Here is a 26,425-nt window from a genome sequence, read left to right on the forward strand (position 1 = left end):
ATGACTGATGTGCTCCCTCCCCCCCCCCCACACACACCACCACCACCCCGCTCTAGTTTTATTTCCTGAAAGTGATATCATACTAATCAAAACCACAGAACGTTTAGAGTGCAAAGTGTGATTGAAAGAAGACCATTAAGGAACTGGCACCACCAACCCGACACACAGTCGTTGGCTTTTGCTGTTTATTTTTTGCTGTTGTTGATGATTTTTTATTTTTTTTGTCCTCCATTAATGGGAACAGGGTGTGGTCGCTGTAAAGGAGTAGGCAGTATCCCAGGGGTGCCCACATGAGTATTGGCACACACACACATTTACAGATCCTTATCAATTTATATAGTTGTCAGTCAGTCGTGGAGGGCCGCCCCAGTGGCGTATCCCCGCGGCAGCGACGCATCGGTCGCTCTCCGTCGCGAGATCCTGGTGACGTGCTGTCAGAAAGGGAGCGAGGTGTCTCACACACACACACTTCAACACACACACAGTTGCACTCTCGCACACACAGTTAGTCAGAGGGGAGTGTGAGTGCAGCAGACAGCAGGCAGAGTGACTGATACTCAGCCTGCCTCCCAGATGGCCTGCTCAACTCTGCTCCAATCTGATCTCAGAGCCTTTGTTCTGGCATGTTCCATTACGCCGCCGTGACACTAGTAAAGGCAGAGGGGAGAGGAGCTGGTCTCAGATCAGATACAGCTGAATTATACATGCATTTCTCTTTTTTTTTTCTCCCCCCCTCCTCCTCTCTGTGATATTCTTGTACTAGCACAGTCACAGTTTTTCATGTTTTTTTTTTTTTTTTCCTGGGGTAAGAGGCGAGTGACGGGTTCATAGACGACAGATTAAAACTGTGTGAGTTTGATGGGAAAAGAAGTAGTAGTGGCTTGAATGTTTAACAGACATATATATATTTTTTATTCTTGAGATAAATGGTAATCTTTTATGGGGAGTAATTGCTGGTTTGGCTGACATAAAACATGTCAACTCAGCAGCGGCCTTTGACACTTGCAACAAAATTTCAATGAGAGAGACGCGTTGGCTTGTGAATACTGATGTTTTATTAAATATCAGATATATTTTTTGTTTTTTCCCTGCTATATAGTTATGAGTTCACCCCTGCCACAGTTACAGAAAAAAGAACCTTGACAATATGTAATTATTGTACTTTAATTAATCTAAATTTAAACATGTTTTCATAAAAAATATTCTCCAGTTTAAAGGCCTTTACGAACCGGGGGCATTTTTTTTTTGTGAGATTATTTTGCACGTCAATATATTTTTTTGAACTCTTGTTTTTGTCACGAATACTTTCACAGAGAAGTGAATATTATTTATTTTATTTTTTGGAATAAGCTTGATTTGTTTTAGCTTTAGCGAATAAAGGCGTCAGCCAATCAGGGCCGGCTTAAGGCACAGGCCACATAGGCGGTTGCTTAGGGCGCCACCTTCTGGGGTCTGCTGGTCGCCCTCTAAAAAAAATGGACAAATAAAGAAATAAATACACTTTTCACCCCTGTAACTCTCTTACTCACACTTTTTCATCTGCCCGACCGCACTCATTTGTTAATAAAAGTGTAAATTTCCCCCCCAAAAAAATTCTCCAAATCCAAATTTCGCCTAGGGCACCAAAAGGGCTAAAGCCGGCCCTGCAACCAATCACATATTCAATACGTACACTATCGTGTACAACAAAACAACCCCTTTCAACCTTGACAAAGGCAGCGCAGACCAGATCCACTCCTTCCCTTCTTACCTTTCACAATAAAAGCCTTAGACATATGATATTCGCAGGCAAGTGCATTTTTGTTGTGCATTTACGCCCTTGCTGTGTAAAGGCCTCAAGGCAGTGATAGACCCAGGACTTTATTGCCCATTGAGTGGGTGAGAACCAAACCTGCCAACCCTGTACAGTTTTTATTAGTATGTTTTTTAGTGTCTTAAATGATGGCCTAAACAGATTTTCTCTCTTTTTAATGCAACATTGTAGCAATTCGTCAACATGAAAACGGTCAAATTTGAACGTTCTGAATATAAAATGCCATGCAGGCCTTCCTAATTGCATAATAGTGTGAGCAAAGTGAAACAGTAACAGTAGCTGGCCTTTACAGGCTTTCGTATAAAAAGCCAAAGGCTCACCTGTGACAATCACTTTAATGTTGCGTCTCCTACAGTGAATCTTCTTTGCATAAAAAAAAAAGAGACGGAAGATGTGGAAAGAAAATCAATACTCGCAGGATAGTTACGGCCGGGTGTCAACAAGCGATTGAGAGTCTCTCTTTCCCCCGCATCACCAACACACCCAGCTGTGTGCGACGACGCCTAATATACGGGGTGACCTTCAAAATGTCATAAATGTGTTGTGCAATAAAGTGTCAATATTTGTGGTTATATGGAGCAGTATGACTTTTACAGTAATTGGAACAGTCGCATTAAAAGCTGCGGATCAGTCAACTGATTAAAGACGAGCAACGCCGGACACCCGGCTGTAGTCCCCGGGAATGACGTGTGGGTTCCCATGCACTCACATGCATACACGCTCACGTGAGCAGCGAGGAAGCACACCCAAAGTTCTGTTTTACCTTTCTTTGTAGTGTGTGTGTGTGGGAATGTGTGAAGCCCATTTATTATTGAAGGGCTGTTATATGCCAGGAGAGCACACTCTCATCCTCTCAGTAATGTGTCTTCCTCTTACAGGAGCACTATTAACCCTGACACACAAGGACGTGTGAGTGTGTGTGACAGAGAGAGACAGGCATGCAGAGCTAGTGTGTGTGTGTGTGTGTGTGTGTGTTTGGAAGTGTGGTCTGGTGTTTGTCCTGCTTCTAATCTGTGTTTTGGATTTTTTTTTTTAATTTTAGCCCCATCTGGGGCAGGCAGGTGGGCTACTGTCTGTTACACGATCTGGGGAGTCGTTGCCAAAAAGGGATCTGTACAGTAGACCGCTCGAAATATGTTTATGAGGAGGCGACTATGGCTACAGTATGGTGCAGCCCTGGACCACGCACTGGGGGAATTGTACTCACTTTTATTTATTTATTTACTGTCCACAAGGCCTGTCCTTTTAAATGCATTCAAATTAAAATGCAAAAGAATAGTGGTGGTGGGAGGTATGGGGGGGGCAGTTGATGTGTTCACACAGTACTTAAATTATGCAGGGAATTGTATATTTCCACCTGATATTATACACGCAATTTGTGTTTAGTATAATTTGCATCAAGCCATGCAATATGTTGTATCATGAAGGTCACGATATCAGTCATGATATACAGAATTTCCCTTGAAAATGTTGCATTTGTTATTGGATTTAAGTAGATTTAATGGAGAGACACTAAAGGTAAATAACTTAGAGATATCACCATGACACTTCCACAGTTACAGTAAGACAACTTTTTTATTTTTGTAATACAGGTTTTCTGAAATGTTATGTTTAAATATGCAAATGAGGCATTGTCTTATTAAATATTTGCTAATTTGCATCTATTTCCAGAACAGAAATCTGAACATTGGTTCAAAATGATTGTTTCATTTTGTTGACATATTAGAGTCAAAGTTTTTTTAATTTTGGATAATTCTTTTTATCACTCCATAAATCAGAAAATACTGTCAGCAGGCATTAAAAACATTCATTTCCACCATGTTTTTAGGAGTAAAATGTTATATAAAACAGGCTTTGAATCATATATGAGCAAACCCCTCCGTAAAAACCTACAGAATATAGATATGAGTGAAACTGGAAAGTTAGTAAGTGCGGCCTGTAAAGATATGGATTGTAAAATTCCATACATTTTGCAAGACACAACAGGTTTAACTAATATATATTAGCATGAAACTTCCCCAATTGATTACTTACATTACGACAATTACTTTTTGTATTGCAAGTTTTCTTAAATGCTTTGTTTAAATATGCAAATGAGGCATTATCTAATTGTGCTAAGTTGCATACATTTCCAGAACAGAAATCTGAACATTGGATAAAGCCAAAGTGTTGTCAACAGCCATAAAAAAAACATAAATTTTGCCATGTTTTTAGGCACAAAATGTTCCATAAATCAGGGTATGATTTATGAACAAACCCCTCTGTAAAAACGTTCAGAATATAAATAGGAATGAAACTGGAAAGTTTGGTGGATGTAAGTGCTACTGAAGTGGAGATTTCTGGAGAAAACTGATTTTAAAGATATGAATTGAATATAAAAGACACTACATATGAATAGTTTAAACAATGTTAACTAATAGTTGTCAGAATGAAACCTCCCCAGTTGAAGACAATCATTTTTTGTATTACTTGTATTGTATTCTTAAATTGTATGCTTCAATATGCAAATGAGGCATTATCTAATGCTAACTTTTAGTGAATTAAGGAGAAATCTACAAACTCAAATAGACAAAGTAGGAAAAATAAACCGCTAAATGTGTATAACGAATGTTTTCTTTCCACTAGTCTGAAAGAAGACGGAAGTGAAATACCCCGAACTCTGACCAGTGCAGGAAAAGAATGTTCTTGCCTGGGGTGTCTCCCCATAATGAAACACAGTACTGTTTTCAATTTTCCATTTTAACAACCCAACAAATTTTATTAGTTGTCATTTAATTTAATTTTGGAGTGCGGGCCCTCGGTGTCTACCGCTATACAAGTGGAAATAATGGTTGTTGAACGCCCCTCTGTATATGTTTCTTCTTGCATACTTTCTTCATCCAGTCCTCTCTTTCCACTTATCTCTCCCTCTCTGTGTAATCTCACATATTGTTTAAAATTATACGAAAAACTAGATAATCTAAACCAAGATCCACAGTTTAACATCTGCCTTCATAACCTAACTGTCTCCCAGCTTCTTCTTCTTCTCCTTTCTCCTCGCTAGCGCACAGAATTAAACCGCGCCCGTTGCCAAGCCCAAGTAGAAGCAGCTGGTATTTAGTATCTGCGCATTGTCACAGACTTACATTTAGGTTGCCTTTCAGTTTCACTAGTGATAAATAGCCCTCAGCCCTGATAGCAGTGGGGCTGAATGGAGTCGTGTGTTTAGTGTCAGTGTGGAAGAGGACTTGCTGACTTGGGTCTTTCCATTCTGTAAAACCTTATTTGACTCCCCCTCCCCCCCCGAAAGAGGAGGAAGGGTTGGGAAGCGCCAGAAAAGAAAAAGATTAGGCTAATGTTAAAAAATGTCGCTTATTGTGTGGCGCGGTCGTCTAAGTGGGTTGCTCGATTTTGATTCTTTTTCATTCTTTCGGCCTCCCCCTTCCCCTTCTCTCTACGCACATACCAAATCATGTGCCAGATTAAAAAATAAATAACATTTTAACTGTATTTGTGCTTCTTTGGGTCACGCGCAAACTGACAAGTTGCTTTTTTTTACCACGGAGGCAACAGACTGGTTTTGCCTGTACCTTTCTTCTCTTTAACCTCAGCTAACAAGAGCTCATGACCATAAAGTTCATGACCTCCCGCAGTAAATATAGATATGGCAGCCTGCGCAAAAACAATAAAAAAAAGCACCAAAATAAAAAAAAGAAAGAATATTCTCACATGAATTTTTACTTTGTTATGAAATCCATAAATCTATAGTGACAGTTGTGCGCCGTGTGGGTTGATGTTTCACAATGACGCCCATCAAATGCTATTGGAACTAGTACAGATATTTTTAATTTAACAGCTTCAAGATACAAGACGTATCAAGCATCTGTTGTGTGTTCCCTTTTTGTTCCTTTCAAGTTTCTTTTTTTGAACTTAACTATGTTGCTCAGACCTTTAAATTTCACGACTGTCAGCAACATCACAGGCTCTTAACCGCCCGCACAACGAGGCCAGCGCGCGTACAATCTGACGACGACACCCTCACCTCGGATTATGCTGCTGTCAACACATTCCCAGGTTGTCGTCACTCATCTTTAGACTCGCATTCAGAGGGTGATCGCGTTGATAACAGACTGCTGTTGCACTAAACTGTGCATCATCGTTCTTTTTTTTTGGGTGCGCGGAGGAAGTGGCGGAGGGCGGGGTCAAAACCGTTATCACCCTATCATATCTCTGACAGCTACCTGTCAAAATCAGGTCGCAGGAAGAGATGCGAGGAGATCCTGCGATGCTGACATAGCCAAATCTAACTCTCTCTTTTTTTTTTTTTCCTTTCTGTCTTATTTTGCATTGTTAATTTCAGCATATGCTTAATAGGAATGATGATGATAGCAAGGATAAAAAAAGAAAAAACAGGAGGAGAAAGGAGAGGCGGTGGTGGTGGTGCAGGTGGTGGTGTTGAGGGTGTGTGTGTGTTTGAGTTGAGGGGGGGGTGTATCTCAGGACTATGGTGTTTCTAAAGAAACTGAAAAGCTTATGAACTGTCAGCGTTCTGTCAGGGAGGAGAATAGCACGGCCTGTGAGCCCGTTTGATGCGTTTGACTTTGTGTGGCGTTCGCACATTTGTAGCACGGGAAAACGGGGGACAATGACTGACAGACAGAGGAGAAAGAAAGAAAGAAAAAAAAAAAAAAAACGTGTTGTGTTATGATGTGTGGAGGGCTGGTTTGAAGTGGCACTCAACACACCTTCCATTTGTCTCTCCCTCCTTGTGCTGTCTGTGCGTGCTCCAGATGTTGGGGAGGACTTGGGGAAGGCGGCGGGGAGCATCCAGCCGTCTCTGTCCCAGCATCGCGAGCGGAGCGTGGCCTCGTCCTCCAAGGATTGCCCCTACTGCGGCAAGACCTTCCGCACCTCCCATCATCTCAAAGTCCACCTGCGGATACACACAGGTCAGTACGTTCACTAAACCCGTCCCCCAGCCAAACGCTGGCACATAGAGTGCATTTCTCCAGCAATTAAACATTCATTGTACTTCATGCAAAATTCACTTCACTACATGTACTGACATTCCTTCTGGGGTTAGACTGACACATGAGTATTGGCCTAATCAGATACTGGAGTCGATCTGCCTCTGTTATAATGGATATGATACAGCTGAATTGATTGCGTATTGGTTTTGTAACAGATACTGCATTAGGTGTCTCTCACTTAAAGCTGCAGTTGGTAACTTTAATCAAAATAACTTTTTTTGTCATATTTGTACCAACGGTCACTATATCCTGACAGTAGTGCATGAGACAGATAATCTGTGAAAAAATCAGATTCCTCTGCTTCCTTTTAGTGCTCTTAATGGCATTCGCAAGATTCCACGGTGCCCAAAGAAAAACAACCAATCAGAGCCGAGAAGTCTCTAACGCAGCTGACAATCACTGCTCGTGAACTCCGATCATCAAACTGCCTCCAATGTTGACAGTCTGATCGAAGTTCACGAGTTTCCTGAGTAGTGACTGACAGCTGCGTTAGAGACTTCTCGGCTCTGATTGGTTGGTTTTCTTCGGGCGTGGTGGAATCTCGCAAAAGAGCACTAAAAAGGTGACAGAGGAATCAGATTGTTTCACAGATTATCTGTCTCATGTACTACTGTCAGGATATAGTGATAGTTTGAGCAAATATGATCAAAAGTTATTTTCTATAAAAGTTACCAACTGCAGCTTTAATCTGGATTTATTTTAATGCCAGGTTAAAAAGTAGTATGTTAAAATGCATTTCTATATATTGAATTAGAAAGAAAGAAAGAAAGAAAGAAAGAAAGACCTACTTACAGTACAAACTACCTCCATCAATATTAACACAGATGGTCACACTTTCCAAATCACAGTATGACAATGGCCTGGAAATAAGCGGAACTGTAAAAACCCAGTGATCCCAGTTCATCAGTAACACGTACTCTAATTCTAAATCCTAATCCTGTTTGGTCCACGAGATGTAATCCTAGAGATATTTTCCGTGCAGTCTTATCAGATCGTTTGATTGTGATGCATTTTACTCAAATCGACATAATAAATAAAACTATTCCCGAGTAGAGGAATATGTGTTTCCTAACAGTGTCCCTCATTCAGGCTTAAGGCCGTTATTATTCCGTTTTTTTTTTTTTCCATACTCATTTCATTGAGCTCTAATTAACACAACAAGGGTTCAGTGTCCTCCAATGACATCACTCAGAGGGCAATTTCACACTCGCTAACTCTCAATAACTTTTGAGCCAAAACAAAGCCGGCCTGTCCACAGTTTAGGGATATGCGTGAGATGATGTGCCTAATAGATTTTAGCTTTATTTTTCAGTCAAGCGTCCTAACCCCTCAGAGCTGTGTACTCTCCGCCCGTACATCTCACCAACCAGGAGCTCGGGCTCTTGTGTGGTATAACCCGTCCGCTGGTTGTTGCTGGGAGGTCAAGGCTGCAGTCAGAGTAATGATGTGGACTGTGGACAGTAGCCAGAGTTCTAACCCTCTGCAAGGTACGAACGCCCCACTGACTATCCAGGTTAAAGTCACAATTAGACCATGCAGAGGTCACCTTACAACAAGGACGCCCGGTCCTGGCTGCTGGGCCTGGTGTGTGTAAAGTGTAAGTTTGTGAGGTGATTCCCCGCAGCCTCTCTGTTCGTCTCGCAGGGAGTTAGTGTTTCCAAACTGGAAAGCGTGAATCGTGATATATTTTGACACCTTGTGGTAAAGAGAACAGTTAGTGCAGATCATATTTATTATATATTAACCTATGAGTTCAATTTATTAATTGGAAAATCGTATGCTTAATAAACAACACTATCACCAGATAAGAATGGCAAACTTGGATTATGTTCATGTTTTGTTTTCTGCAATCCATTATGGTTAAGGTTAAAGCTAGGGTAGGCAATTTATTTTAAAAGCATCGTTATATTTGTTGAAATTTTTCTTTACATACCAACAGAAATCAATAAGTCAAATGCTTTGACACAAAAAAAAGAAAAACAATCCTGTGTCTGTGGCAGGACTGTAATACCTATACCTGCTTGTCTACCTACCTACCTGCGTGCACTCTGCCCGTGCACTCATTGCACGTCACTGCAGTCTTCCTCAAGTTGCTAGCTTGACAGCTGTGAGTACGAAACAATAGCCACGTTCCTTCTTTACGCTCATTTTAATAATGTTAGGTGTTTCCTTACATATAAATGAGACATCAGGTATTTGGATATGGTTTGCGATGACAACGATAGGCTGTGCTCCTACAACTGGGATTTTCATTTGGATACCTTAGAAATCTAGAAAAACTTACTCTTGCTCGTTCTTTCAAAGTTGCCTACCCCAGCTTTAAGGAACGATGGTGGTAATGCAAAATGCATATGGTTAAGGTATGGTTACCTTACTTTCCGCCAGAAATATTCCATTAAAAAAAAAACATATACTACAGAGAGAAGCAGCACATCATCTCATTTGCAAAGCTGGAACCAGAGTTCATAATTGACTTAAGCGATCAAAGATTAAACATTTTATTGAGAGAATTTCAGGGAGAGAAGTGCAGGATATTCACGTTGTTCACCGCGATCTTATCCCTATTCGTCATATTTTGCCGCGTGGGCAAAAGCCCCCCGCATTAATATAGTGATTCTATTGGGTAGTGTCTTGACGCTGAAGGTTCACGCATGGACAACGTTGTGAAGTGGTCATGGTTAACGTTGTAACACGTGGTTAACAATGTTAAACTATCGCGCTTAGGTTTAGGCAACAAAACCACTTAGTTAGGGTTAGAAAAAACATCACAGTTTGGCTTAAAATAAGTATGCTTAATGTCAGCTACGGACGTAAAGTCATGTGACTCAGTGGCATAGCAACATAACAGCAGTAAAAATCACTGAACTTCTGGTTCCACAAAGGACACGAACGCCAGTCCTGAAAGTCCTGTGTTGTTAATCCCATCCACCACTCCTCCACCCGCCCTCGGAGAACTTCTCACTCTACGTCCGTTTCTATGAGCGTCTAGTAATGATGCAGATGGGTTTATAATGCAGTTAGTTGACAGGCTGCGTGGTTAGAAAGGCTGTAACTTATAACACTAAAGTCATAACACTATAATGTGACCACAAATACGGACAAAAAGAACTCAATGTCATGAGTCATTTCCCCTTCTGTCAGTCAAAGACTTGTACCCCTCAGTTCCTCTAGATGTTCTTGAAAAGCTGAGTCCAACCGCCCTGACCTTTTTGTTAGTTTCTACACTTCACAACCAAGTAATCCTTGAGTGTCAGTAGTGAAGCAGAGGCTAAAACGCTAAGAAAAAAAATCAATCAATGCTTGCTTTTCTTCTTATTCTCCTCCTCTGTCTCCCTCGCTTTTTTTTCCCGTCCTTCTCCACGCACTTAAAAGGCAGAATAAGAGACCACCCGTGCTGTAACCCCCATTTTGCTTCCCCTTAATAAGAGGCACGTACTGTACCTCAGATCTGGAGAGGAATTAGAGGAAAAGCTTTAAACTCTAGCATGCTAACACGTCTGGTGTGTTAAATAGCGCATCCAGGTCACAGCCAGGCCATCCACAGTAGCCGGGGATAGCGGTGGGTTTTTTCCGGGGGCATCTGTTATCTGGTGGTGAGAGAGCTGAGTTATGTCTGCTTTGAGTAGTCCAGTAAGGACACCCATGAGGGCCATATTTCATCATGGAGGAAGCGCAGACCTCAACCTAGGCCTGGCGTTAACTCATTTGGCAAAACACACACAGACAAGTAGGTCCATCTAATTTCATCTACACAGTATATTTAACATTTATCCATTCGTATCTCGGAATTACAATAAAATAAAAAATCTGGAGCCCTCTACACGTAGGAGCAGAAGCGATAAAAGTTAGTACGGATGTTGTCTTTTTGGAATGGTATGTACCTCTGGCCGCCGGCCTATCTAAGCACAGCTTTAGCAGAAAACCAGCTTGATGCATCCCCAACATGTGGCCTTTAAATCATTACTATAACCTAATCATACCAGCTCCTCTGTGACATCCTGATTACATCCACAACATGACTTTTACAGCGGTTAAAGATCCTCTCTCTGTGCTGTTGCCGACAACGTCGAGAAAATTCACAGATGACAGCGGAGCTCCCACTCATCCTAATGCAACGCGAGTGACACAATGGAGTTGCTTACCGAGCCGGTCGAGGCACGCATTGTGCAACGCGACGCAGAGATTAATGAGCGGCTAACACCAGCTTGAAAGGAATGAAGTGAATTTAAATTCCTCCAAAAGTTAAAGAGCTAATGTTACAGTATTAATTTCCTCTTGAACAGTGAGTGGGAAAAATATCCATTAGCAAAATTAACCACAGTTTTCTAGGTAGCTAACATTGTGCGGCTGTGGTGCTACAGTGTGGGGCCACAGCTAATGAACACACTGCAGAGGGTGATATTTCATTATACAAATTAATGCTCACATTTTAATGGGAAAGTCACATAATGAATCTAGGCTTCAGTGACAGCAATTAGAGGCCCAGATTGTCCCCTTCTGGACAAGGCACTATTTAGCAGTAAGCAGCTGTGTGTAAAAAATAAAAAGGTCCTCGCTCTTGACAATAGCCACACATAACTTCAGGCAGGGGCCGCATAACCAATAAGAGTCCCTGCTCACCTTTAAATGAGGATGGGGAGACAAAGGGGGGGGGGGGGGAGAAAGAGGAGAGGCAGGACTTGCCCATGTCACTTAACCTTAACCTAACCTTGTAATCAGGATGAATCAAGAGGGACCTGTGATCTTCTTCTCACTCCTTCCTCCCCTTTTCTCCTTTTTCATCCAGTATCTCACTCCTAATACCTTTTTCTAAGTGCTCCCTTTTTTCCTCCATCTCTTCCATACAGTATCTTCAATACAATGGCACTGTTAAGCTTAATGTATTATATTGGTGCACACCAAAGTTCCTTTGTGCATATATGACATATTTATGGTGTGATTTCACCCTCGGAGGCAATTGAACTGTGAATCGTGTTAGTATTAGCAGCATGCTCAACTCACCACTAACCTCTTACTTAAAGGATAAGGTGATATATGTATTATTATTGTCAACAAATCCCATGAAAAGACCCAAACCAACAATGAATTCATTCTACTACCAAGTAGTCAAGAACTGACATATCTTACTCCTCTGTGCCATAGAGCTCCTCATTGAGACACACTGTTGCACTGGATGACATGTTAAATCATTACAATGCACACGATCACTGAAATATATTTTACGTTTATCCCACATCATGGTGCTGTAAATATGCACTAGAGCACCAAACGTGTATTAATCCACAGCTAAAAATAATCCACAGCAAATGTGCATTTTACTACCGTTTGAGTAACTTTCAAAAAGAAAAAAAATAACTTTATATTTTGTAGGGGTGTCAAGGTACTGAAAATTCATGGTTCAGTATGTACCTCAGTTTTTAGGTGATGGTTTGGTACGTTTTTGGTACAATGGGGAAAACAAAAAAATAATGTGGAAAATAAAAAATGTTCCAATAATAAACATTTAACAGTTGCTCATTGGCCATAATTGTTACTTTAACAGTTAAGGGACTCACATACTGGCATATTCGTCGCAAAAATAGTCCCCAACAAATGTACCTCTTACTCCTGTTTGAGTAACTTTTAAAAAGAAAAAAAAAATTTGGAAGTAGGGGTGTAACGGTACACAACATGCACGGTTCGGTATGTACCGTGATTTTGAGTCATGTTTCGGTACATTTTCGGTACAATGGGGAAAACAAAGAAAATGCAGAAAATAACTTTTTTCCAATTATAAATATGTATTAGTTACTCATTGGCCATACTGTACATCCTACTTTAACAGTTAAGCCACTCAAATACTGGCTTATTCAGCACAAATTCAATTTTTGAAGTGTATCCACAGATACAGACATTAAGCTTTTTATTAACCGGGCTAACTGAGCTAAACCAACTAGCATGCTGCAGCTAACAACAACTGGTGCGCTGCCAAAACTTTCCGGGTAAAACATGCGCTACATACTGTCTGTTCTACGTGTGCGAGTAGTTGACATATAACAGTTGCTTGGGTCACAAGGCACACCGAAAGGATGTCACATACCGAACCGAAAGAACTGTAACAAACGTGTGATATGAATCCACGTACCGTTACACCCCTAGTTGCGAGCTGTTTTTAGAGATTTACATCATTTTAAGAAAAACAGTAAGAAAATAAAAATAATAATTCCAGCCTTATCTTTTAATTCATCTATTTCCCATTGTGTTGACACATTCTTCCCATGTTCCCGAGTGTACTGTGCATCTATGGTGTCACTTTCACCTCTGACGCAATTGAACTGTTAACCCTGACAGCATTAGAGGCATTCCCAGTTCACCACTAACCACTAACTTAAGCAGATATACTTGAAACAGATGTAAAACAGCTTCTATCCATTATTCAGTCTCTCAAACATCCCATTGGTGTGTATGTGTGTGTGTGTGTGTGTGTGTGTGTGTGTGCGTGTGCGTGTGTGGTGTTTTTTCTTTTTTTTTCCATTCTTCCGGCCAAATGGAAATTCATCTTCCAGTATGTCATATCTATTAAGCCGTTTTAATTGCCCCTCTGTACAGGTCTGGGGTATTTATCTTTACTTGTTTCTATGGCGCTGTCACAATTCACACAAAGCCAGATGAAATCAGTACATGCAACATGAAGTGTAAACATACTACGGAGGAGCAGATCCCAGTGCAGCAATCAGGAGAAGGATGATTTATAGCCACACAAAGGTGTCACTTGGATGTTTATGAACTCTACAAAGCCGCAGTTTTTTTTTTAACCCTTCTGTCGTTCACCTTTGGCAGGAACAAAATGTCCAAAGTTGTCCGACAAAGCCAAGACGGTCAACAGCCAAAAAAAAAAAGTTTACCGGTCTATTTTTAACTCCCAAATAGCAATTTTCTGGTTTTGTGGCGGCAGTGATCTGTCATGTGGCTGGGAGGTTGTGCTGTTTGCGCTGATATCAATTAAAAGTGGATTAACGGGTACATAATGACCTTTAGCAGTAAATTGTGTGTAATGTTGCAAGGCAGGATACAGTATATTCCCCAGATGTCACACCAGGCCCCTGACGTATGATGGAGCAGATGTCTTAGCCAGTCCAAATGGCCCTCTAAGACACAAACACACACACATACATACACACGGGCTCAGGCCGACAAGCGTGCACAAACATGTGTTCGCACACATTCCAAATGGTGCACACACACACGCGCGCGCACATGCTCGGGTACGTAAACACAAAGTAGATGCAGAAATGCACTTGTCGTCTGTCTCGCTCGCTCCAGATATATTTAAATGCTTAATTTTAATGGAAAACTGGAATAAACTGATGGCTCTCTGAGGGCATTTGTATTTAGTTTCACTTTGCCTTACTCGGTAAACATCAAAAGAGAGTGTCAAACACACAATCTTCTGTGCTTTTCATTCTCATTTTAGATATGTTGATGGTACATTAATCTTTATTTCCCCCCCTCCCCTCCACGAACATTAACAACCTCTTATAAGGAAAGAAAAGACAGAGGAGGGGAAAAAAAGATCAGATCAGTCTAATTTCTGTCTAATTTGGCTCCTAGAATATCATTTTGTCCAGTTAGAGGAATTGAGAATGATCATTTGCATCAGGGACGTTTCCTTATTGAATCAGCACTGAGCCTCTGTTCGGCAGCTCACAGGAGAAGCACTTATTGGGTTAAAAGCTCATCTCGTATGGTTTATTTTAAATATACTCTATGCTTCATAGCCACTCTCAGATAAAAGATATCAGGGCTATCTGACTCTCTGCACGCTCTCTCCTTCTTTTTCTTTTTTTGTCTCTCTTCGTCTTTCTCTCTCCTCTCTTCAGCGTTTCCACCTTCAATTTTCTTTTGTATACCCTCCTATTCGTTTCTCTCCCGTATCAATATTGTATTGAGTTGGTGTTTGTGGCCCTTTATTTGAGAGCTCTGCAGTAGGTCTGCAGATCGCAGTCTTTTTCTGGAATGGTGCCCTCTAAATAATGATAAATTACTTGAGCAGTATGCCATTTGCTAATTATATCCATGATTTACTACACAGCCCGACTTAAATCATTCAAACCAGCCTTGCGTAACAATGCCTTTTTTTCCTTTTATAAAATGGTTTCCATGTGTATAATCTAAACAGTTTATGGCTTTATACTGTATATATAGAAAAGCACACACACAAAACACCACAACCACCCCCTTTTTTATTTCTTTTTCCACCAATCTCCCTCTTTTCTCACACAGTTACTGTTATCCCTCTGACAGAAATTCCACTCTGGGAACTTTTTATATGTATATATTAAAAAAAAAAAAAAAAAAAAAAAAAAAATCCAGCTTAGCATTTTTTTCCCTCTCTGTTCATTGTTTAATGAATCCAAATCTGGCTCAGACTCCAAGCCTATTATAATTGCTAGCAGGATGTGTTCTATTTCAACATAAGTATCATTCCAATGGAAGATCCACTTCTGGCAGAGCAATGCTGGTGTTATACCGTTATCAAGAATGTTCATTAATATGGATGTGCAGCATAAATAAATATATGTAAATGTTACACAACAGATTCACCCCTCTTTTACCGTAATGTAAATCTCTTTGATCTGTGCATCCTGTAGTGAATCATATTGTTCTTTATCACACGGAACTCACAGCTTCGCTGCAACAAGCATGTGGTTCACATATGTCGCCTGCACATTTCTTTTCTTCTTCTTCTTTTCTTTTTTTTTTTTTTCTGAAGTACTCATTGACTTATATTTGCATCGCAGTGTATCATCCACATTTTTTGCTCCACAGTGTGGCAGTGGTCGGGGAGATGTTGTGCCACAGCTGATTTATGCTTCTCGAGATAAACTGCAAATAGGGAACGTCCCAGAAATTGCACTCTCATCGCCAAGGCACAGGCCTGACAGCGAGCAAGGCCAGAACAGAGGCACGATGACCCCCACTGCAGGCACACACACACATACATTCATGCACACACACACACACACATACACTCAAACAGACCCGGCCGCACCCTCAGCCCCGGCCCTCGCCCGTGCAAACACAGATAGCATCGAGACAGTTTTGTTGTCAGTTGAAAAATATTATCTCTTGTAGTGGACTGAAAGCACCATATGGTGAAATGTTTTTTTATGGTGTTGATGTGAGTGATGGCTCACTTGGCGGGGCTGGATCGAGCTGGATCGACCCACATTCAGATGCCTACTCCACAACCCTACCCTCGTCCCAATGCACACACACACACACACACACATGCACTAACACAGTGGAGCAGAGCCGACGTCTGTGGAAGAGCATGGGATTGTTGATTGAATGCAGAATCATGTTCTTTATCACTTTGTCTTGTAGTTTATTTCCTGTTTTATTCTAAACTTCTGCTTCCTCTATTTCTTTCTTCCCTCATCCTTTTTTCATGAGTAAGAAATTGCATGTGTTTTGATATCCAAAATATCCTCTTTTTTTATAGTGGTTAATGAAATGCATATCATTTTTTGTGAGCTCTACCCATTTGACCTAATTTTCTTTGTTCGGGGAGGTTACATGACCCTAGGGTCCACATTCCCTGCTCCAATAAATAGATTTGGATATCCAGTCAATCTAATAATCAGGTTAATTATTCACTGTTTTCCCCGTCTCTCCCTTTCTGTTTCTCTTTTCTCTTCCTTGGCCTCTCAGGAGAGAAACCCTACCGGTGCCCTCATTGCGACTATGCCGGCACCCAGTCTGCCAGTCTGAAGTACCACCTGGAGCGCCACCACCGCGAGCGCCAAAACGGCTCCACCACCTCAGGCCCATCCTCTTGCCACGCCCCTTCTTCTGACCATAAAGAGGATCATGGGAAGACGACCGGCGGCGGCAGCGGGGGCGGCATCTTTGCCCGGCCGGATGTCCTCCGTAATGTTTTCAAGAGCATGCCTCCCAACATGGACTTCAGGGCGGGCCCGTTGCTGCCGCATCAGTGGGCGTCGGCCAGCATGATGTCTCCGCATGACCGAGATCGTGAGCGCGGAGACCGCCGTTTTGACTCCGCCTCTTCGGCCGAGAACATGAAGGCTGCCGATGGCCCATCCGCCCTGGTTTCGACGGCGCCGGATAGCTTCTCCGACCTGAGCAGGGCTTACCAAAGCATGATGGGGAACGGAGTCCACTTCCAAGGTTCTCTCCAGGCCTTCATGGACAGCTTTGTCCTCAGCTCCATGAAGAAGGACATGAAGGACAACCAGAATCCAGTCCAGCTCCCGGCCCAGTGCTACCATGACAACGGCGAGCCCAAAGCAAAGCGGGCCGTCTCGGCTGACCAGGAAAGAGAAGATAAGGTCGAAGCCAAACAGAACTCCGAGCCTGGCAAACCCGGGTCTCAGTATGAACCACTCGATCTGTCTGTGTCAGTCCGGCCTGAGTCAGCGTCCGGGTCTCTCCCCGGCTCTTCAGTCACCATCCATGATAACGTGGCGTGGCATGGCTGCCTCTTCTGCTCCTTTTCCACCTCCTCAGTGGAGATCATGGCTCTGCACCTCCAGGCCAACCACATGGGAAAGGCCCAACAGCAGCGGTCCGATGCAGGCAAGGAGCTTCACGGAGGGAATTCCCCCACCACCTCCAACATTCACTCCTCCAACACCAAGACCTCCGGTTTGGCCCTCGACAAAGATGGAGACAGAAATGGGGAGAAAATCCAGGGAGGCTGGAACAACCACATGGACCAGCCCTACAACCCCTTCCAGAGTGACTTCTACAGGCGGTTTGGTGGCTTGTACGACGGATCCCCGAGGGCCAACCAGAGCCTCCAAGCATATTTAGCCCCAGCAGAGCATGGTCTGGACCTACCCACCCAGGCCTTTGGAGGGGCACCTTCAGCCGGGGATGACCAGATCGGAGAGAGGGGTTCCCGTGGAGACATCGAAGAGGACCGGGTTGGATCAGACGACGAGGTTGCAAAGGTTGGGGGGCTCAGTGCCAGTGAGACCCCCTCGACCACACCCAAGAGACAGCAGCACCAGAATCACTCCGATGAAGAGGAAGAGGAGGGAGGAGTGGCTGAAGAGGAGGAGGAAAGAGATGAGGATGGGCAAATGGACATGGAGAGAGAGGAAAGAGGAAGTCCAGCTTCAGACCACCACTCCAAGCAACTCCAAGACAACTCTTCTCTGCCCACAAGGGGCGGAGGTGGTTTGGCGGCATCTTCTTCCGCCATGACACCCCTTTCTCTGGTTCCCCAACCCAAGAACCAAGCTCTGCCGCTGGAGAAGCAGTGGCAGCAGGGCCTGGCCCTCCTGTCTCCCGGAGGCCCCCCCGGACTGTTGAAGGCCGAGCAGCACTCCCACCTAGAGCAGCAGATGAACATGCTGTCCGTCCTCAGAGCCTACAGCAATGACAACCTCCCCGCGTTCAACGGCCTGGGAGGCGGAGCACCCACGGGGGGCATGAAGAGGCCAGATGCACCCGGTAAGTGTGTTTAACCCCTACTGGCACTGTAACTGCTGCACACACACCTTTACTAGCAAAAAAAATACATAAAAAGTCATGAATACATACGTGTTTGAAACACAAATTCAATTTTTTCCCAGTATTGCATACACTGAAACACACAAGACAAAACAAATATACATTTTGTTTTTTCCCTGACACCCACAAAAGGAATCTCAGACACTCACTAAAGGTCTTGAGATTGGCTCTGAAGTGATTTCAGCCTTATTTCAAGCAAGTTTAGAAGCTATCAGGCTGCCGACTAGCAACAGATTAATCTTTATTACACGTTTATATTACTGGAAGTGCGGCGCCTCCCTCCCGCTCCACAGCATGGAGGGAATAACCCTGGATGAGTAAGAGCAGGACTTCAGCTCCCCGTGCCATCTCCTCCACATGTCTCTTAACTATCTTAGCTCTCATAAAGCCGGCTCCCAAAAGCCCATTACTTTATAAGACTCGTCGATCTATGACCCTGTGAAAAATGAACTGTCAACTTTCATGATTCTGCTAAGGTTACAGCCGCTCCTTGAGACCGAAGAAGGAAATGCTTTTTTCTTATTTCACTTTTTTTTTTCTTTTTTTACAATGCTCTTTCACTGTTTAGGGGCAGTTCTATAGGAAGAGAGTAAAAACCCAAAGTTGGTGTTGAGCTTTGAAACAGACTTTTACACAGTAGAGGCAGAAAATACAACAAAGAAAAAGATTACGTAGCTCCGGAGGGACAACTACTTTAGATTGGAAACTGAGACATTTGTTTAGATTGAGTAGGCAATTGCCCACATTTGATTGAACCTAGCAAACATCATAATAAAACAAATATTATTAAAAAAAAAGGTTTATTTTTTTCAGATTCATTAAGTGCCAGATGCAATATGTTGTAGCTACCTGGATTAATGTACCATATTGGTAACACTTAAATGGTAAATCGATAGTTAATTAAACTTGACAAACAGTGAAATTATATTTAATAATGTTTACTAATTATTAGTAATGTTTAATATATGTTATTTTGTCATCAGAATAATTAGCTTATAATATATCTAAATAATATTTATAGATGTTTTACAAAGTATTTAATAACCATTTAACAAGGTGTTATAATCATCAGTTGCTTTATAATAGCCATCCAAATAATGTTTATATATATTATTATTATTATAAAGTGTTACCACAATATTTACTTGACTGCTGTCTCTTGGACAGGATGTTATATTTTGTCAGATTTAATCAAGAAACTAACTTTTTATTATTGTCCCCGTAGTGTTTCAGTATGACCCAATAGATAGCCTTTGTGCTTGTTTGAAAAGTAAAAGAATGAATTTCCAATGAAATGTTGAGCTCATGTCTATAGACATACATTCATAATCGTACAGTGTGAGATACATTAATCTAATCATATTAATAATAATAATAGTGGCCCCTTTGTTAATGAAGCAATGCAGCCACATGTGTTCATCTGACCTTTCCATCTGACAAAATATTATCCGTTGTCATGGAGCCAGGCTCTCTGCTTAGCTTAACATCACAGAAGCACTTTAACCATACAAGATTGATATATATATATTTTTATATATATAAATATAAATATAAATATATATATATATACGTTTCATTTAATAGAGAAATGCCTTTGTGTGCGAACGCCCTACTTATTGTCTAAGCTTTGTACTGTGGGCAGCTCCCTTTGCTACTAGGAATGCCTGACCTTTATAGATAAGGCTTTCTCTGTGGAACAAAAGCCTTTCTTGCATGTTGTTTGTCCTAGTCTGACTGTAATTCGAAAACCCAACAAGTTATTATGTATGCAACTTCTTGGCAGTAGATGTATTCGCCATTCAGATCTCTAGGATGGCACTAAAGATAACATAGAGAACATGAAAGATTATAGGAAACACGAGTAAAGTCGAGACGTGCTGCTTGTTGTTGCACTTAGTTTGACATTACCTCGGGTGACTTTATGTAGCTTTATGTACTCATATGTGTAGTGAAGGGCAAGTTGAATTCACTCTGAACCAGAATGATACTCTGAACGGAAGATGCTAGGGTGGTATGACGGGTCATTCTCACCACACGCGTCAGAATGTGATTTGTGTGGTAGTGTTAACCCTTCATGCAGTAGATCTCATGTTAACCCTTAGCAATAAGTGATTCTAGTATTGATATGATGACAACAGTCACGCCACTGCAACCACAGGTACCTTTGCTGTTATAACTATCATTATGACTACTACAAAAACACGTTTGCTGTTTCTGTAACTGCTATAACAACAATTAGCATTTCTATTTATACTGTTATTGCTACAAGTGCTACTAATACTACATAGGCTATTATTGTTGATGATCAGTCTGTTCGTTCTATTACTATTACTACTACTATTTCTACAATAGTATATAGTAAAAATGCACTTCAAGTTATGTACTATTTATTGTAAGACATTTATGCAGCAGAATGCTTCCTGTCAATATATCATATTGCATTACATACATAATTAATTAGTAGTTTATTCTATAACAAGGCCTCATATTTTATCAACTGATCTTATATTATTTTTAGAGCTGCATCAATTCAACTTTTTCAGTTCCGATAGCAATACCTGGGCTTTGGGTATCGGCCGATACCGAGTACCGATCCGATACCCGTGTTTAATTATTAAGCTGTATGCCTCACAGCGTGGAAGTGACTGGGATCATTAATTTATGAGTGGGACAACATCAAAGACAACATCAGGCTTAACTTAAACATTGATTTCCGAACTTTGTAAAACAAAATGTAACAAATAAATACATAGATATGTTATTTATTATTAAAATAATACATTGTACATCAGCAATTTGGTAAAAAAACATCTTCAAATTTAACAGGAATTACAATTCAAGTGTAAACCTTTTAAATGCGGCAATAAATTGGTAAAAAAAATATACAGAAATGAATATCACAGTAAATAATGTAAATTGTATATAAACATAGAACTGAATTGAATAGATCGTCCCCGTTGTCACCGATACCGATCCAGCCATTTGACTCAGAATCGGCCCAATATCTGGTATCGGTATCGGTGCATCACTAATTATTGTAATGCAAAATCTTCATCGGCAAAAATAGCCATAATTGCGGCCAAATAAGTTGTGTTGTGACGAGTATATTTGTCCCTGGAATGTAGTGACATATGAAGAAGTATGTAATGAAAACATTATTTCAGAATTGTACTAAAGTTCAGTACTTGTGTTATTGATACTGCCATTGTTACCATCACTGCTACTGTGACTGCTGCCAGTTCTGCCAAGCATACTGCCGTTGTATGATAAAGCTTGGAAGCGAAAATAGACACTCTTGTCTCATAGCAAAATACACTATTACAGTCCCTCTTTATGTGTCCACTTGTAAACCCCTTGTGTTGGGGGGTCACCCACATTCCGACTGTTATTTGGTGGGTGGAGGAGGTGGGGGCAGCAAAGACACCCGCAAAACTCAATTCAGACCTGGCAAAATGTGATTATCTGGAGTGGGTTTGCATTAGGTTTGTATGCAAATACGGCATAAATCATTAATATCGAAAATCTCCCTTGAATCTGCGGGAGCCGTTGTAGGGCACGCGCCGCACGTCTGGAGTGGCCGTCTCTTCATTAGTATACCCAGAGGAGGCGGGGGAGAAAGGGTTACAATGCACATGAATCTGTTTGCACTCTGACACGTAACACATATACGGATCCACACATGTTCACACGTCTGTAGTATTAAACCACACCTCCCCAAATTGGCCCAGGAATTGGATTTATCAATAAATGTCATTAACAGCAGCAGTGGCCCTGAGGTCTCTGTAATCAGACAAGGTATCTGGTTACTGAGGTACAGAACGCCGTGTAAAGATTGATATGAACCTGCACCATTTGCTGCACTGTAGATGTGCTTAACGCAATCAATACTTGGCTGCAGCGGAGACCTATCTATAGCCATACATTATCAAACTTGAAGTATTACATTATTCAAACAGTGCTGTACATGCCACGACTGCTTGCGAACATTGCTCCTCACATCGTATTACTTACATTACCTCAACCCCCCCCCTTCGTTCATTTAATATATTAAATACGGACCGGGACTTTGGAAGGGTTGAGATTGACAAGCTGGAGAGAGAAAGTGTTGATAGGAGTGTAGGACTCGGATGAGCGCGTTGAGGATTCCAGAGCAGGAAAAATGGCAGATCTCGTAGCCGAGCACCTCTCACAATTTGAGAAGTGGGCTACGTAAACAGAGAGTTAGTGGATAGGAGTGAGAAAGAGGAGAGGGGAATGCTGTATATGCTCACATCAATTAGACCCATCACTTCCAATTAACAAGTACTCTCACGTTGTGCTCTATAGTTCTCTCCATAAGTGCTGTTGTTTGTTGCTGGTAAAAAACTCTCGGAGAGAGTCACCTCCTGTGCACACATTAGATGACAGTAAAAAGAATCTATTTTGGTAGACTTGAGAGGATGAACATGTTTGGCGCTGCCTCGGTGTCACTGCACAGCAGCAAGAAGCACAGTAATGTAGCAGCAGTACAAATGGTGTTCAATGACTGAAAGTGTGTTGTACATAATTTAAGCATCATTTGAGGTCTAACTAGTTACTTTAACATAACCGTACCCACCGTTGATTAAGAGCAAATCGTTTACTCCCCTTCTCTGGTGGTTGTTGAAAGGCATTGTTGGAAATATATGTAACCATAGTTTGTATATAAGAAATGGATGTAGTCACCTGTTGGTTTGTGGACTACGGTTTTGAATCCTCGAGTTCGCTATTTTGGCCATCATCATCTTGTTTTTTATCTGTTGCCCGCCTGGTTTTTGGCCATCGCCATCTTGGGTTTCGTTCGTCGCCGTCTTGGTTTTTGGCCGTCGTCTTCTTGTCTTTTTTGCAACCAGAAGTGACACGAGGGGGTGGAGCTAAGTATAACCATTTTTAGGCGATCAAAATGTTACAATTAACTTTCATGAATTGTAAACACACTGTGAAAGGGTTAAAGTTCTAAGACGAAAACACTCCCAGACCGTACAACGCCGTGGTAGCGACTCTAAATTGGACCATAGTTTACTAAATGAACATCATACTGTATTGAAGAAGACTTGGAACTAGAAATCAAGACCATAAACTCATGTTTACAATGTTTACTGAGGTAATAAAACAAGTGAGAAGTAGGCTCATTTCCTCATAGACTTATATACAATCAGACTTCTTTTTGCAACCAGATGAGTCGCCCCCTGCTGGCTGTTAGAAAGAATGCAGGTTTATGGCACTTCAGCATTGGCTTCACTTTTCAACAGGAGGTTGCTGCCTGTAAGTAACTGAAGAAAAAGTAAATAAAGCAGCTTGAGTGGAGAAAAAGGTCAATTACAACAGTTTATTACAAAACTCTTGAAATGCACTTACTACAAAAAAACACCCAAGGACTACTTGAGCAACTACTCAGTGCTGGGCCCTTTGCTTATTCTCTAAATGTAAAACTCTGAACATTTAAAATATAAATAAAGAGTGAAGAAATGTTGTATTTTACTTTTCACCCCATACAGTCTTGCTGTGGCGTCATTGGCGTCATTAACGCGTGTGTGTGTGTGTGTGTGTGTGTGTGTGCGTGTACGTGCACGCACTGAGTTAAGGAAGTTACATCTGAAATACAGCACTGGTCGTGTCACTAGTGGCCAATTACCTCTGTCAGAAGAAGTGTACTCCAGACTGCCTTCATTGTGAGGGATTTGAACCCATGAGTACTGAGGTCATATTAGAACAACGTGCAAGACATGTACAGACATTTCACACACACGCACACACACACACACACACACACACACACACACACACATCTATATATATATATATATCTGTATGTGGAGAGGAGGAGAAGGAGAAGGCAAAAATTCAAACGCGTACTCGCAGAGTAAAGTGCAAGCATTTGTAATAGAAGGATTGTGTATGTGTGTGTGTGTGTGTGTATGTGTGTGTGTGTGTGAAATAGGTTGTGTAAAGCACTGATGGCAATTAAAGACATATGGTGGGATTGGTGGGCTCGCTGTGAAGCGCAGATGTAGTGGATCACAGTTGGCATTAGTGGTGTAATTTTCACTTTCTCTGGTTTAAGTGGAAGAAAGGTAGGCATGACAAATTAAGCTTCACACACACACACACACACACACACACATACACGCACACAAGATACTAGTTGCACATGCTGGTGTCTGTATAATACGGATACAGTAACCAAAATTGTCTCCTTATGTGTACACACAAACTGCTCTCACCACAATTATTCCACATTGTTGAGTCCAGGGTCTGTATTTATGAAATTGCTACAGTAAAAGTGAATATTTTAATTTAACTGAAAGAAAACAGTGAAAGTTTTTACTCCTATTCACAAAGTCAAGAATCAAAGCTAATGGATTTTGTATTTAAGAGAGCTCCTGAGGTCTCTTAAATTATTTAAGAATAGATCCTAGATGACAGCACACCATCTGACACATGGCTTAGAATGATTGTACAAAATACCATTGGACATGATGAATAATGTGTTGCCGGAGCAAAATGTTCGCAGTAATTCATAATAGGTTATTTTTAGCCCACGATTTGCATTTGATTTGAACATTTGATAGGATGTTAGATCACTTTTTTTTCTTTTTATTCTTTTTTCTTGCAAACAACAAGAATTAAACTGACGCTGATTTTGTTTGCAGTTACTTTCTATGCTCCGTCTTTGTCTAAATTCTCCCTATTTTATGATTTATCAGATGTATGTCGTCTACCAGCTGCATCACTTCTTTCCTGCTCCAGTTTACTTTTGTTAATGTTTCCATTTCCACCAAGGTCATATTATATAGTCATTATTTATTAATACTTGATTTTTATGAATTTTATGTTTTAATTTATACTTGAAATATTAAGGATTTTACACAAATATCAAATATGTTTTTGTAAAAGACCATATCACTGAGTAAAATATAAGGATTTCTTTTATTTTTTATTTTTTTAAGAATGAACAATGGGACAGGCGTGGGGTAAATCCTTGTCTCTGACTGGCCATGAGTATAGCTTACTCGTACTTGACTGTAAATGGGAGTAAATCACTTGATAAATGTCTTCTTTAATCCCAGTTAAGAACTTTTTAACTCCTCAATTACATTTTTAGAGCATCTTTTCTCCAATTCTGATAAACACAAGCCCTAAAATCTGACAGCCTTTTTTGGGAAATTGTAAATGTAACATTGTTTCCCTTTTGATAAATTGCTTTTCTTAAAGTGCTGTGAAAAGGGATGGTTTTATATCTCACCCACCCATTTTGGCAGTCTGAATGATGATCCAGAGTGATTTTCCATCCATCCATCTATCCCCGAAAGCAGTAGGCAAGAGATACAAATACCACATACTGACACACAATATACATTCACACCAACACACCTTTACTGGATGTAGAAGTCCTGGAGCCACTGAGGTCATGTCCACAACATTTTGAATATTGGGGAATTTAGCATCCTGGGGGAAATGTTCATTGGTGGTAGTACCATAAAATACTGGGCATTGCACCTGTATGTGTTTTGACTTTGAGTGGAAACTGGAGCACCCAATTTAAAAACACAAAACTTACCAACACTGTTAGTGACACTGACCATCTCTTTCTCCCAACAAGTCCTCCAACCCATACTACCCACATGAGCATTTCCTAAATTAGCTCCCCTACTGGTGATCGACAGGAGATCAACCCGTCTTCATACCTAAATATAACAGTTTGTTTGCAGTTTTAAACAAATGGTTAACGTTTTAAAACGGTCACAGTTTGGTTAGGTTTAGGCAACAAAACTACTTGGTTATGTTTAGTCAACAAAACTCCTTGGTTAGGTTTAGGAAACAAAATTACTTGGTTAGGTTTAGGCAACAAACTACTTGGTTAGGTTTAGGCAACAAAACTACTTGGTTATGTTTAGTCAACAAAATTACTTGGTTAGGTTTAGGCAACAACAATACTTGATTAAGTTTAGGCAACAAAACTCCTTGGTTAGGTTTAGGAAACAAAATTACTTGGTTAGGTTTAGGCAGCAAAACTACTTGTTTAGGCAACAACACCCAGGACACAGACAGTCTCCTGGGC

General features: G+C 41.2%; 1 protein-coding gene across 6 annotated transcripts in view; it reads left to right on the forward strand.

Annotated features, from left to right (window-relative positions):
- The window catches only part of znf536 (zinc finger protein 536), a 306,471-nt gene that overhangs the window by 209,895 nt on the left and 70,151 nt on the right, over positions 1-26,425 (forward strand). For all 6 annotated transcript variants that reach the window (XM_037792176.1, XM_037792166.1, XM_037792185.1 and 3 more), the window contains 2 exons: positions 6,583-6,741; positions 16,516-18,285. In XM_037792176.1, coding sequence (XP_037648104.1) covers positions 6,583-6,741; positions 16,516-18,285 — 1,929 coding nt within the window. The remainder of the gene's footprint in view (positions 1-6,582; positions 6,742-16,515; positions 18,286-26,425) is intronic.

The sequence above is a fragment of the Sebastes umbrosus genome, chromosome 2 (assembly GCF_015220745.1).
Source record: "Sebastes umbrosus isolate fSebUmb1 chromosome 2, fSebUmb1.pri, whole genome shotgun sequence".
Lineage (NCBI taxonomy): Eukaryota > Metazoa > Chordata > Actinopteri > Perciformes > Sebastidae > Sebastes > Sebastes umbrosus.